The sequence below is a fragment of the Choristoneura fumiferana genome, chromosome 5 (genome assembly GCF_025370935.1).
Source record: "Choristoneura fumiferana chromosome 5, NRCan_CFum_1, whole genome shotgun sequence".
Classification (NCBI taxonomy): Eukaryota; Metazoa; Arthropoda; class Insecta; order Lepidoptera; family Tortricidae; genus Choristoneura; species Choristoneura fumiferana.
This window is the reverse complement of record NC_133476.1, coordinates 9,620,265-9,635,441: the sequence shown is the minus strand read 5'-3', so window position 1 is coordinate 9,635,441 and position 15,177 is coordinate 9,620,265. Positions and strand designations below refer to the sequence as shown.

General features: G+C 37.3%; 1 protein-coding gene across 15 annotated transcripts in view; it reads left to right on the top strand.

Moving 5' to 3' along the window:
* Arms (Ankyrin repeat-rich membrane spanning) overlaps window positions 1–15,177 on the top strand; it is a 59,924-nt gene that overhangs the window by 25,063 nt on the left and 19,684 nt on the right. For 14 of the 15 annotated variants that reach the window (XM_074087780.1, XM_074087793.1, XM_074087784.1 and 11 more), the window contains 7 exons: window positions 1,448–1,585; window positions 6,138–6,335; window positions 10,303–10,412; window positions 12,276–12,496; window positions 13,494–13,651; window positions 14,023–14,226; window positions 14,743–14,886. In XM_074087780.1, the coding sequence (XP_073943881.1) occupies window positions 1,448–1,585; window positions 6,138–6,335; window positions 10,303–10,412; window positions 12,276–12,496; window positions 13,494–13,651; window positions 14,023–14,226; window positions 14,743–14,886 (1,173 nt within the window). Of the gene's footprint in view, window positions 737–1,447; window positions 1,586–6,137; window positions 6,336–10,302; window positions 10,413–12,275; window positions 12,497–13,493; window positions 13,652–14,022; window positions 14,227–14,742; window positions 14,887–15,177 lie in introns of all 15 variants that reach the window. The other variant, XM_074087792.1, reaches the window with a different exon arrangement.

Below are 15,177 nucleotides of genomic sequence, written 5' to 3'. Positions count from 1 at the left end.
GTATGCTTGCAAGTGTGAATGCTGCAAAGTCACCTAACTCGAGTGTTGTTTATCACATGCCAGTTTTAGGAAGTCACTGGTACGCTGTGCCACCCTAACCGAGTGCATGATTGTTTTGGTTACAAGTGTCTCGGGCATCAGATACAAATGGTGTACCTAAATTTCATTGAAGTACATAATAAGTATGATATTATTAATCTTCAATCTTAAAACTGGATTAAAAATACAAAAGAAAATAACATTCGCAAATTGAGACAGAATGCGTAACATGCATGCATAATGTATTTAATATCAATTGTCACTTACAGAAGTAACAGGTGGGCAAATAATGACAAGTGGGTAGGTACCTATTTAGAGTACCAGCAAGATTCCAGTAGGCTCGCTTTGCTTAGCTTTATCATAGAGAAGCTAATAGACCCAACTTGTTAATAGAAACGTTACAATACTTGGACAATGTTACCCGAGTCATCGTGTTTAACATAATTTACGTTACACGATCTTTCTGATTTAGAGGAATACAAGACTTATTTATTTGTAATCTTTAGTAGTAGTCTTACCGTATACTTGATATTGTATTCAACTAACTTGTGATATCATTCTTTATCATTATATCTATAGTGTTTATGAGCAGACATCAAACTGTGTAATCGTCAGCTAGCTGCTGTATGAGCAGTCTGTGCAATTTGGATTCAAAATTTAAATAATAATGGTGCGCTGGACATCACACCAAAGTGAGGTTGAATTCTGTTGTTTTTTTTTTAAATAAATTTACCTAACCTGACATGAGATTTTAATCGGTTTTACTAACAAACTCACATTGCATTTGTGTTTTTTTCGTGACTGTTATACTTACTAATAAATTATTGCACGATTTCAAATTAGTGTTATTGTAGAAACTATTGCACAATGTTTATTTGCCTTGTAAAATTTTCACTTTCGGACATAAATACCAAATACTCAGCACGCGAGCGGTGTTTTATACATCATAAATATATAATTTTTATATTATTTACAACTGTCAAATGGCTATTAAAAAAAATGTTGTTTAAAAAACTGATCTGATAATAATGATCATTTAACGACCGATACTTACAGTTATGTCCGTGTCCGGCTGGAAGATTTACATTATTAACGCCATTTTCAATTTTATGGGGATTATTCGTTTGATAGCATCACTTTACAGCCGCCGCTGTTCTAAAGTGCTCCGTAGATCCGACTCCCATCAGTAAACAAAATACAGGTCACTTAATCCGTTCGTGAGCTAGTTAATTTACTACGTATTTTGTTCCATAAACCCTTTTTTTGTTTTCTTAAAATTAATACTGGCCACTTGAATTTTAAAATGCCATCGGCATCGCTCGTCCCAAAGAGGCCTTTGTTTTTAAACTTGAATGTTACTGGCCACTTATTTAAAATTAAAAAGCTATCTGTATCATTCGTTCCACAGAGCCTCCACCGCAGCGAGTCGATGTTGTCTGTGGCGTGCTTTAAGACGCTCTCACAGCTGGCAAACAGTGAAAACTCTGCCGAGCTACAGCAGTACCTCGCCTCGAACTCTAACATCAACCTTGATGATAAAGATGAGGTAAGATTTTTTTTTCTGGTAACACTGTTGGTACCTACCATTTCTTTTACTTTGTGCGGCGACAATCTAGTGGAGGACACGCTTTTCGTGCTATCCTACCTAACATACAAAATAATCATGACAAGTATTATGTATGTAAACTCTTTATTGTAAGTACAAAAGAAAATTAACAAAATACAATTGACAAACTTTGAGATACTTGTACAAAGGCGGACTTATCCCTTTAAGGGATCTCTACAAGTCAACCTTTGAACAAGTTCCTAAGGAAGAGCGTTTTCTACTAAAAAAAAAAACCAAATGCCCCAATTGAATTCTGGGTTATACTCGTAGTTTTCGAGTATGTATGTATATGCATCTATCCCACTGATATAAATGCGAAAGTTTGTAAGTCTGTTTGTTTGTTAATTCATCACGTCTAAACCGCTGAACCGATTTAGATGAAATTCGGTATACAGATAGTTTGAGTCCCGGGGTAGAATATAGGATAGTTTTTATCCCGGAAAATTGCATAGTTCCACCGGATAGTGATACCGAATTCTACGCGGACGGAGTTGCGGGTAACGGCTAGTGTTTATTTACATAATACTTTGACAGGCTCAACAAATATAAGAGCTTAATGGAATTTCACGACATACATGATGTATCAATAAAATATTCACCGTAACCGTAACAACATAAAAGAGCAAGAATAAGAGCAACCAGTTCCAGTTACAAGGACCGGATGGTTAACCCGCATTTTAAAATATATTTGCATTTACTCGTAAAGCCATGAGATCATACAGTAGTAAATGAATTGAGAGCTGCGATCATACAGTAGTAAATTAATTAGATACTTCTAACATAGTTTTAATTATTCATAGTTAATTATATTAGATTTAATTTTCTACGGGATTTAGACTGCGATCGACCTTCAATGTGTTTTTTTTTTATTTAATAAAGCCATAAATTATATGTATAAGGTACATGCTGATGTTATGCAATACAGGTAAAATCAATATAATTTTATCCAGTGGGTGTAGCTAGATACATTTCACTTAATAACTAACAGTTAAAATTATAATATTCATTTAAGCTATAAGTAGGGATATAACTCCATAACAAACTCTTTCAGAGCTGGCAAAAAAATTGTGTGTTTGAGTGACTTAATTTCTACAGGCAATGTGTTATACACTTTTGCAGCCACGTAAGGAGCGCTGCGCTGGTAGATGGTGTTTCTGATACTTTGACGCATCTACTAGACTAAGGGGCTGTTTCTCCACCCATTGATTAATTTTATTTGACGGATAAATTTGATGCCGTCTCTGTTTGGTGTAGTTCTTGTCTAACGCTCGGGCGGGTGCGCGAGCGGATGCGGCGACCATATTACCACTTCGTTCTGGAAAACGCTTTGTGTGTTTTACAGTTTAATTGCTATAATTTTTCATGTAATCTTGTACCTTGTATGTCAAAAGCGTTTAAATTTAGATCTCCTTGGCATAGTTTTCTCAGCCGTTATTATGCATAAGAGTATATAATGCCTTGCCGGATGACATAAAAGAAATGCAGGGCAACAAGTTTAAGTCCAAGTTAAATGAATGGCTTCTAAATAATTGTTTTTACTCCATGAAGGAGTTTTTCAACTGCAGCATCAATAAAAAAATAATGTGATTGTATGTTTTCAATAACTTTAATGCAATAGGTACATTTAATATAATTAATATAATATAATGTTATTTTTGACATTGTTAATTATTAAGAAACTGACATAGTATATTTTTCCTTGTATTTGTTTTTTTTTGACATATGATATTTGATAGCTATTGCAACTCTTAATATTGGGTAATTTTGTAACACTAACAAAATAAAAACATAAATATTGTACACCATGCATGTGGTAGATTACGGTCATGTTCTGAATTATCAATTTAACTATATTTTGTACCCGTTATCACAATAAATATATTATGATTATGATTATGATTAAATATGTGAATTTTTAGCGCACTATTTAGGTAAATTTGAATTTTTTGATTATTTTTGCAGTATTCAATTTTTATTAAGTATGTTTAAAAAAACCGCCCAAGAGCGTGTCGGACACGCTTAAAATAGGGTTCCGTAGCCATTACGAAAAAAATAAGTAATATTTTTCTAGGGATTTCGTATTTTATACGGAATCTTCCACGTTTAGGTATATTTTATACCTTAGACTGCTATTTACTCTTAAACTACTAATAATTCTCAAGCAAACTTAGCCGTTATAGTTTTCCTTGAAAGTTCGAAGTTTCCTTGTACTTACTACCATTCTGATTTTTTTTTTAATTTTCCACCCACCGGTTTAGATTTTCGAGAGGGGGGGGACCCTCGATTTTAATGAAAATTGGCACTTTAAAGTTGAATATTTTGCAAACAAATCACTCAATCGAAAAATCGTCTTAGCAACCCCCTAATGATTTTAAATTATTTGACCTATCTAACGATACCCCACACTACAAGGTTGGATAAGAAAATAAAAATCACCCCCACTTTACGTCTATGGGAGGTACGCAAAAAAAAAAAAATTTCTTATTTTTATTGTACCATTTTGTCGGCATAGTTTACATACATATTCGTGCAATATTACAGCTTTCTAGCATTGATAGTCCCTGAGCAAAGCCGCGGACGCGACGGACAGTCAGACAGACAGAAAAACATGGCGAAATTATAAGGGTTCCGTTTTTGCCATTTTGACTCCGGAACCCTAAAAAGTGGTTCGATGGGCTCCTGTAATAAAGAATGTTTTCCTCGTAATATATTTTTCCAGTACAACATGGAAAACTTCGGAAATTTCTATGCTGTCATGTCCATACCAAACGTGAATCATGGCAGTGGAATGAACAGAAAGCAATATAGTCTCGCTTAACGACATATCCTTACCCTTAGAAATATGGTAGCTAATAATGTTTTCAGGGAAATTGGATGAGCACTCATATTTCAATTTTTTTTTGCATCCACAGAAATATAATTTGACGTTTAATGAATGAAGTGCTAAATTCTTATACATATACATACCTAATAGCTTTAGCTCGCTACTCCGTTTGTGAAAAAATACTTTATCGCTATACCGCGTTAGCTACGCAATTTTCCGGGATAAAAACTATCCTATGTCCTTCCCAAGGTCTCAGACTATCTTTATACCGAATTTGATTTACTGACTGAAGAAGTGACAGTCACACAGACATTCATCGCATTTGAAATATATATATATATATATATATATATATATATATTAGTAAGAACTATTGATCCTAAGGATTCATCATCAAATCTAATTTATCGCTATACGCGCATTATCAGACCAAATAAAAGGTAGATTAAGACAGAACTCTGCGAACAACAAAGTGAGGGCGGATAAAACAACCTTGCTTTGTTTACGTGTGCGTAGCGCAATTCGATTTCTTAGGAAAGTTTGGACTTGTGCGTAGGGAAAATATATAAGTAAGTACTAGAGTTTACCCGCGGCTTCGCACGCGTAAACTATTCGATCTGGTACAATTGAAATTTCGGGATTTTATAAAATTCTCCTGGGAATTTCCAAAATTTATATCGTGGATCATGGTCTTCATTGAGGTTGTGTTAACTGTCCAAAATTTCAAGACTAAACCCAGCGGTTGAATTTCAAGATTTTTATCCCTATCCCGTGGGAATATTGGGATAAAAGGTAGCCTATGTGTTATTCCAGACGTGCATCTACATACCAAATTTCCTCCAAATCCGTCCAGCCGTTTTAGCGTGAACGAGTAACAATCACACACACAACACACACAAACTTTCGCATTTATAATACTAGAGTTTACCCGCGGCTTTGCACGCGTAAACTATTCGATCTGGTAGTTACAACTGAAATTCTGGGATTTTACAAAATTATATACCCTGGGAAATCCCAAAATGTATATCGTGATCTGCATCGAGGTTGTGTTAAAAACAATTTTACAAAATTCCATGACTCTAAACCCAGCGCTTGAAATTTCAAGATTTTATCCCTATCCTGGGAATATCGAAATAAAAAGTAGCCTAGTGTTATTCCAGACGTCATGCTACCTACATACCAAATTTCATGACTCTAAGCGGTTATTATTTCGAGATTTTGCCCCTATCCCGTTATTCCAGACGTTCAGCTATCTACCTACGTACCAAATTTCATCTAAATACTTTCAGCTGTTTTAGCGTGAAGGAGTAACAAACACAGACACACACACACACACTCACACACAAACTTTCGCATTTTTGGTTAATAGGATATCGGTTTGCACAGGGCGAGGCGTAGTTTTGCAGCCCTCACTTTGCTCTCTCTTTACAGACCTCCTTTTTTAACCCCTGAAGCAAAAAGAGAGGTGTTATAGGTTTGACGCCAATGTATGTCTGTGGCATCGTTGCTTCCAAACGGGTGAACCAATTTCGATGCGGTGTTTTTTACGTGGCTCTTAACTAGGTACATTTCACCAAAATCGGTTCAGCCCTTTTTTAGATATTGAACTTTGAAATTACAATTACGGGGATTTTTAAGTTTAAAGTTATGATCTTTTATTTTTCATAGAATGGAACTACAGCGCTTATGTGCGCGGCGGAGCACGGACGCACGGCTGCGGTGCGCGTGCTGCTCGCGAGCGGCGCGGACGCGTGCTCAGTGGACAACGACGGCTGGACGCCGCTCGCGTTTGCCGCGCGCGGCGGGCACGCGGCGGTAGTGCGCGAGCTGCTGGACGCTGGCGCGCGAGTGGACGCCAGAGACTGCGTGAGTATTGAGTCATGTTTCCAGTGCGGACATACTTATAATAAAAAATAGTGGATTGTACAACAAGAGCATAAAACGAGCCATTTTCGCCGAGACGTTCAAATAGCCACCCGAGCCGGTACGGCGAGTGTGGATAGACACGTCGAGGGGGAAATGGGTTTAATGCTCGAGTTTTACACTCTGCTTTTTACTTCGATGGCGTGGAAACGAAATAGCAACAGTGGAAACAATTGTTCACTTACTATGTACCTTTTATTGTTCACGCATTACTACTATATTTTTTTTTTTAGTTTTATTGGTCTATTTTGATTGATTTGATTGATTTTTAGTTTAATATAAATTTAAATTATTAAAAAATATATGTAGAAACCTTTTGTTTGTGGCTGTTTACACCTAATTGCCTTGGTCTAAGATGAAGATTTTACTTTATGCATTAGAGCATAAAAATTCATTTTATGTCGCCTAGATCCAGCATAAATACCAACTTTACGAGTTTGAGAAGTGAAAAATATATTAAGGGTCCTCGCACATTGAGCCACTGGTGGCGACCACAGAACGACTAGTGGCGGTCACAACCTGCCCTTGACTTGGCTCAGGCCTGAAATGTAGTCTGTTTTCCTAAAATGTACAATTCTCAACGTCACGTCACGTCGTTTTCACAATGTTAGTACCTCTATTTTGTTAGCTTTCTCAAAATGTCTGCTATTTAAAATGTGTACAATCTCAGAAAGTCGTCTATTCATAATGTTTACATTCCTATAATATTAGCATTACCATAATTTCTGCTTTCCCGTTATGTTCACTTTTTTTTAAATAGGCTATAGTCTCGTTATGTTTGTTTTCCCATAATGTCTGCTTTATTTTCAAATCAATGTTCTAAATGTAAAAGGTTTGTGTGGTAGGTTGCTTACATACCTACTTACTCTTTGATAACATAATATCTATACCTAATATAAAATTACTGGCATTCAAGATAACATTAATGACGGTTTCGTACCCGAACGAAGGAATTTGCGTAGTTCAGTTTTTTACTAAAATCAATGCTTATAAATGTGAAAGTAACTCAGTCTGTCTATCTGTTACTCTTTCACGGCTAAACCGCTGAACCGATTTAGATGAAATTTTAAGACCATGATTGGAGACATTTTGGGAATAAGACTTTTCTGGAATGCCAACGTTATAAGAAGGCGGATATTTTGCGGTTGCAGACATTTTGAGAATAAGCACTTTCTGAAAAGCGAACATTATAAAAAAACTGTCATTCTTGGAGACAGGCAATTTTAAATAGCTGACATTTTGAGAAGCTGACATTATGCAAAAGACGTGTTGACATTCTGAAAAGCAGTCATTTTGCGAAAAATACATTTTAGGAAAACTGATATTTCAGGCCTGAGCCCTTGACTTTACGGAAACCTTGGTGTGAGAGTCTGACTTGCACTTTGCCGGTTTTTTTATGAAAATAACTTTAAAAAACATGGTTATCACATATGTTTATCATATAACATGTTTTTCCTATACTTTACTGATTATAAATCACAAAGTGACTGCCAAACATTTAAAAAGCTTGTTTTTTTCCACCTTAACAAAATCGTGACTTCTTATTGAAGCGTTTTCTTCTTTATATCCCGTGACGCATGCTTCTATAATGTGTTATTGTTGAATTGTGACATACGCGTCTGCACGACAGACGTTTCTCTAAAGTAAATAAAACAGCCGGCCGTATCAGAAATAGCACATTATGCGGAATATTTCTGAGTTGACAACTAATTAGTTGTTGTGGCCAGATTATTATAGCTCTGGGTAAAACTAGATGTGTAAGATTCTCGGAATCAACTCATGTGACTGTATCATTATGCAAAATTGTGTATTATTAAAATAATGATTCATATTTGTCTCACGGTGGACAGTGGAAAGTGCGTTAGACGAATAATCTAGACACGCGAAGCCAAGTTCAAGCTAACTGAACTGGCGAGCAGCACCGTGTGTAATTTTACCGGAACCATTTGGTTGGAGGCACTTTTGACCCCCTCATAACTTAAAAACTATTTCACATAAACATGTCAAATTTAGCTCATTTGTTGAGACTTGTGAGATACATATGTGCTCCAAATTTCATAAAATATTTTATATAGTTGTAAATAAGTTTCAGGACTGACCATTGAAGTTGACACCCATTTAGATCTCACTTCTTTTGTCGTTAAAGCCTACAATCAATTCATATATCATAATATTGAACTTGGCTCTCATTTTCACATTTATGTTTGGATGGGATAATTACTTCTTTGCAATTATTTCTGTCTTATGAATGATAGAACACATGCAACAATGCACATGCATACGCGTCCTCAATTATTGAAATAGAGCACTAAAATGTATTCCGGACCGTGCATTTAAAATAAGTATATTTATACTTGACGTGGAGCCCTGCCAAGATGTCACTGACATTCACTATACATTCTTAAATCTGGTTAAATACGGTCAACTGTGGCTATTATCATCTCGTTCTGTAGTATTTTTTGTTATAGTTTAATTTCAATGTTTATTGCAGCTTTTCATCTATTTTACAGACAGTTTTATTAGCCTAGTAAGCGTATATAATTATTACAATCGTGTAAGACAAGTACTAGCTATTGCCCGCGACTCCGCTCCGCGTAGAAGTATCAAAAATAGTTTACGTCCTATTCTCAGACCTAGCGAATGTACACAAAAAAAAACATAAAGATCGGTCAAGCCGTTTCGGAGGAGCTTGGTCACAAACGCTGTGACACGAGAATTTAATATATAAATTTTATACATGAGCGAGACAGCGAACTACGACAATGATAGCTTTATATTCCTTCACTTTTTATGTGTGTATAAGCTTCTAATTTCCGGATTACTGAATCTTAGCTTAGCAAAGGTTCGTCTTTGTAATTACATGTATCTCAACAGCCTTGAGCCGTAGTTCACACGCGGGCCCAGTGCGGATTGGGAACTTTACACATACCATTGAATTGCTTAGCAGGTTTGTGCAGGTTTCCTCACGATGTTTTCCTTCACCGTAACGCTCGTGGTAAATTTCAAATGTAATTACGCACATGAATTTCGAAAATCTCAGTGGTGCGAGCCGGGGTTTGTACCCACGATCCTCTGCTTGAGAGGCCATAGGTCAAACCACTCGGCCACCACGGCTTCAAATTAATATGTACCTACGACGTCAGTCGTTGAAGAAGAGAATCTGATTTTGATACTTTACAAAGTCAGTCTCAGCAATTGCCAAGAACAACTTTTTATTACACCCAAACGCGTGACCTAGACGCTATTAGGGCAAGCGGTCAGACATTTGGGCGTCTTTTGGCCAAAACTATGACTTGCAACTCGCATTTTTCTCTTAATTTATTGATTTGGAGCTTTACTTTGTGTAGGTTCACTTCCTACTTTGTTATGACACTTTGTTTCGTATCTTATGGATTTTTAAAGTATCTTAATTTTGTAATCAACATCACAAGTGATTTGTATCTTTATTAAATTAATCACCTCTCAATAAAATATTTTCTCGCATTCATGCAGACTGAATACATTGTTCAAAACACAATGTAAGACCTTCCTGTACGGTATTCTGGCAAACAAATACTGACTTTGACTTCTGACTTACTACCTAATACATATTCCTATCGTGCGTATGTTTGTTACGCCATCTTGCCATGCTGAAACGGCTGGATACATTAGGATGAAATTAGATAGCTGGACGTCTAGTATCACTCAGAGGATACTCAATTGCTAAACCTAATGGTTTACACATTCGACCCTGTTAGTAGAGGCTAGTACAGTCACCTGCATTAATATCTGCTACAGCGGTGCGTGCAAAAATATTTGACACGCCCTACCGACCCTAGAAATAGAGTCGTAACAGATATTTATGCACGCTTTGTTGTGTCAGATATTGGTGCTGCTGGTGACTGTACCTACACAATTACTTTGTTCGCAGGGTGGCTGGTCTCCTCTGATGTGGGCCTCCTACAAAGGGCACGAGGAAATCGTCGGGATATTACTGGAGAATGGAGCTGATGTGCATGCACATGGAAATTATAACATCAAGTACGTAGCAAGGCAAAATCTAAAGCCCAGATTAGACCAGCAAGAAAAGTCGTACAAGTTGTATTGCAAGACCGCGAAAAAAGCGAAAGAGTATGAAATGCAATGATCAGTTACATGATTTTTCTTGCAAGTCTGGACTGAGCTTAAGAATATTTTGTTTTAAGTAGGAGGAGTTTTTTAGTTTTCTGGATCAAATCGTTACTAAAATCAACATCTTCAGTGGCTATTTAAGCTCATTGAGAATCAATGATTCAATAAACCACTGAGAAGTATTTTAAAAAATTGGATCGAAATTAAAGGAACAAGTTAAAAAGAAATCGATTTGATTGATGATCTCGATAGTATCGATGAACGGTTCACGGTTGACCGAGTTACCCAGAAGATATAAAGTCCAATGATTTTGATGCATATTAAGTCAAGAGGTTTTTAACGTAATGAACGATAGTTAGATAGATTTATTTATTAGGAAATAGGAACAATCGATCAAATTAATAATTAGAATGTCAACGCGATAAAAATTTCAATAGAACAAAAGATATAGTGGAGTGAAAAAGTATACCGGTGAGCAATTGCCAAAGGTCCCCTTATTTTTGCTCTTCAGTGTAGTTCATTGTCAAGAATATTACCAAAACATAGGCAAGAGTAACCACAGTTGATAATGACACCAATACGTGACAATGTTGACAATAAAATTGAACAGCGCCATTAGTGACGAGCGAGCGGTTGTATTGTAACAATATTGGTGGTGTTAAGAGCACAATGTGTCAGTAATTCATTTTTACCATATGTTGTTCGGAATTATAGAGACCTTGAATTAACATAGGCTTTTGACGAGACAGTTTCTTCTATTTAACATTATTATGTACAAAATTATTAGTAAAATTATTTCTATAAATAGATTTCATGATTCATGATCATGACATTGTTTGAAGCTGAGGTCTTAGGTGAAGTAGGGTTAAAAGTATGTATGTCTGTTTTGGAATCCGGCTCGAAGGACCACTTTGTTTATTTTAAACACTGTTTCTATGGCAATCCGTTTCATTACGTTAAATGTTTTTTTTTTATGTTTTACAGGCATTTAAAGTTAACTATTTTATGTATAACGACACCTGTCGGACAGTCGGACTAGAGTCCAAAATAATGTCTGTTTGTTTATTTTGTTACACTTTCACTGTAAAACGGGTGGACGAATTTGGAACAAATTAGTAAGGATAAGGAAGTTAAGATTTTCTGTACTAACTTTATGGTGTCAAATAAGAGTCGTATTGTTTGTACCGAATCAAAATCTACCTTCGAAATACGCCTAATGTCTACGATTTATACTTACATTATGAGCTATGTATGTACTCGATAATTATTTGCATGTAATTAACTTTTCTGTGATTTATTTCTCATGCAAAGTGAATTCTTATGAGAAATACTTATAAACTGTCTAAACCGGGTTCATATCGGCTCGCATAATTGTTGAAAATTACAATTTAATATTTTTCGTAACGTATTATTTGTCGTAACTCTTTTTTTTGCTGCTTGTTTAGAATTGTTATAAATCAAACCTAACCTAACCTACAGTTTTTGTCAGGATGACCATTTAAAAATTTCAGACAATTTTACGGTTTCGGCGCAAAAAAATTATGACTAACAAAATTCTGACAAGCATTACATTATGACTTGCGAAAATTATACGACTAAATAAATACGCACGAGTCTAAGCCTTCAAACCAAGGCTGTTCAACCATGTGGCCCGCGCAGACAAGATTCAAAAATCCCCGCCAGGTTAAAAATGTCGACCCCCCCCCCCGTTTTATTACCTTAGTTAATAAGTCTTCAGTGGCCCGCCAAAACTTTATCGTATTGTATGGTTAGCTCGCTGGTGTGGGCCGCGGGCCGGCGGCACAGCGGCGTGGTCGCCCGGCTGCTCGCGGCCGGCGCGCGTGCCAACTCCGGGGACAAGTACGCCACGTCCGCGCTGACATGGGCCGCGCGCGCCGGGGACGCCGTCTCCTGCGCCGCGCTACTCCGCGCCGGCGCCGACCCCAACACCGCCGGCATGTACTGCTGGACGCCGCTGCTGCAAGCCACTCACGGTAACGCTCATCATCATCAGACGGAGCGATGTGGCCCGCCGATTGCCACTTCAACTTGCATATTCTTCGAGCTATATCGGTAAAACTCGCAAAACTCGTAAAATAAGGTCTGCTTGCACGGTCCAGGGTTAAAATTTAAATCCTTAAACCTGGGTTAGGGTTCACAGTGCCATTTTGATACTAAATACTTATCAAACCCTTGATTAGCACTTAAATCTGAGTTAAATAGTATGGTGAAACTCAGAAGCGTTTAAACCACCGTATCATGTGTGATACCAAAATCTAGTTCTTATGATTTATGTTATATTATGTGTTATGTGTACTATAGCATGGGACCACACACCACAACACCTGTGGTCGTGGTGCTTGGGTTTTAGTAGATAGACACAATTCTTCGTCTATTTTGAGTCCAAAAACAAGATACATAATATTCTTACGCTTCAAATTGCATGCAGCGAGAAACGTAATAACAAAAAATTTAGGCCTTGGTCTGCTGAACTCCGAAATATATTTGCATCCAGCTGAGATAGGCTATTACGACTCTAAATACGTGATAGACACGGGGCTAACAACTCACGATGAGATTTTGAGGTTTTGAGTCTAATACTATTCGGCAGAATGCTGTGCTGTCGGAGTGTTGGATTGTTACCTACCCTCTTTTTATGTTCTCGCTCATTATAAACATACATGTTTAATTTTAAGTTCTCATAATAAGTGAATTGTAAATTCTTAATGAGAATAAATGATCTTTAAACCAATAAAAAAAAAAACAAATGTTATTTTCACTTTTTTTCATGGAATTCTATCTAGAGCTTTGACTAGGGGCTTTTTTCATCCCTTATTGTTACACCGAGATGTCTCTGTAAGTTTTGTCCAGATAAACAGAGAGGGCATCACATTTATCAGTCACTTAAACAAATACTTTGGCTCTAGCCCGTTTGTGAGGTGTTAAAATGTCATACGCGCCATTAACGTTACGATGTATGATATGTGGCAGGGAATCATTTGGAGATCGTCCAGATGATATTGGAGCACAAGCCGAACGTGAATGCATTAGACAAGGACGGCTATACGGCGCTCGCGATCGCCTGCAAAGAGGGCTACTACGATATCGCGGTGGCGCTCATTAATACTGGAGCTTATATCAATGTGCAAGTGAGTACACAATATACCTGTAGGAAATTATCACTTATATACTAAACACGCGGCAAATATAAAAGTGTAAAGGCGGTATTATGTTAATTGACATAATGATAAATCCCCGCTGGTTACGACCTTGTTGGTGACAACACCATTACCTGATAGTGAAATTCTGGTGTCCGGCCAGGATACTTTACGCGGGACAGCACTCTTCGAGATAATGGCATTGACTTGAAACTTGGTGCTATGTGTAGTATGAATGACTATGGTTGACTGTACTCAACAAAAAGTACAGTCAGCAAAAAAACTTGTAAAATTTAATCTAAAAAAAAAAACATTTAATTAAATTACTATTATTTTCACAACATTTTTTCCACATTTTCCAGGATCATTCCAAAGACACGCCGCTAATTCACGCGGTGAAAGGCGGCCACAAGAACATTGTCGAAGCGTTGCTGAAGAAACATGTGGACGTTGATTTGGCGGGCAAGGAGAAGAAATCTCCGGTTTACAACGCCGTTGAAAAAGGCCATGTCGCTATTATGAAGCTACTTCTAGCTTCTAACCCTGACTTAGAACATTGCACTAGTGTGAGTTGAACTTATTAATCCGACAGACTTCAAAAAACAAGTTACCAATGTATGTAATACTGGCTGTTGTTCCTGACTTCTTGTATTACAGGGGAAAGCTCACAAAATAGACAAGAGCGTTAAGCCGCATTCACATTTATCTGCCGTGTTGTGTTGTGATGCTCTCTGTCTATAGCTTATGATGCGACACAACACAAGCCGTCACAACACACTGCATCAGATAAATGTGAACGCAATCATTATAAAATGAAACCGGTACCGTTCTGATGCGTCACGAGGCTTTTTGCCGAGCATCCGTCCGACATCATCATGAATAACAAAAATTTTGACAATCATTTACTTGAGCGATCCCTAGAATGCTCGTGTAAATGTTACTAGCAACGTTTGGCTCTACGCTTGGCTCTGTTTGTTTTTTAGTTCGACACATTTAGAAACGGCTAATGCTCAATGTTATGTGTTACAAGTTAATGCTCAAGTTTATCACCACCTTGATAGACTTTATGTTGGTTATTTCAGAGTGGGGACACTCCACTGTTACGAGCTGTTCGGTCGCGGAACGCGGAAATGGTGCAGCTGCTTTTGGAGAGGAAAGTTCGCGTGAACGTCGCCGACAACCGCGGCGACACCGCGCTGCATATAGCGATGAGAGCACGCTCTAAGGTAAGCTAATGTCGTGGGTGGAATATGCTTAAACCTTTTTTTTATAATTTATTGATTCAGGCCTTACTTTGCGGAGGTCCATATCAATGAACTGAAACAATTCCTTTGCTCACCCGAGACCTTATGAAAGCTACATTTATGCAAGAAATGTGTATTCATGCAGTTCCTCCACCTCCATACTGTAAGAACACACAAAATCACACAAACTATTATCACCACCGCATTAAGTAGGTACACTGACCGTTGTAATGTTAGACTAACATCTGTTAGCATGGTAAACGGTTGTGTTGC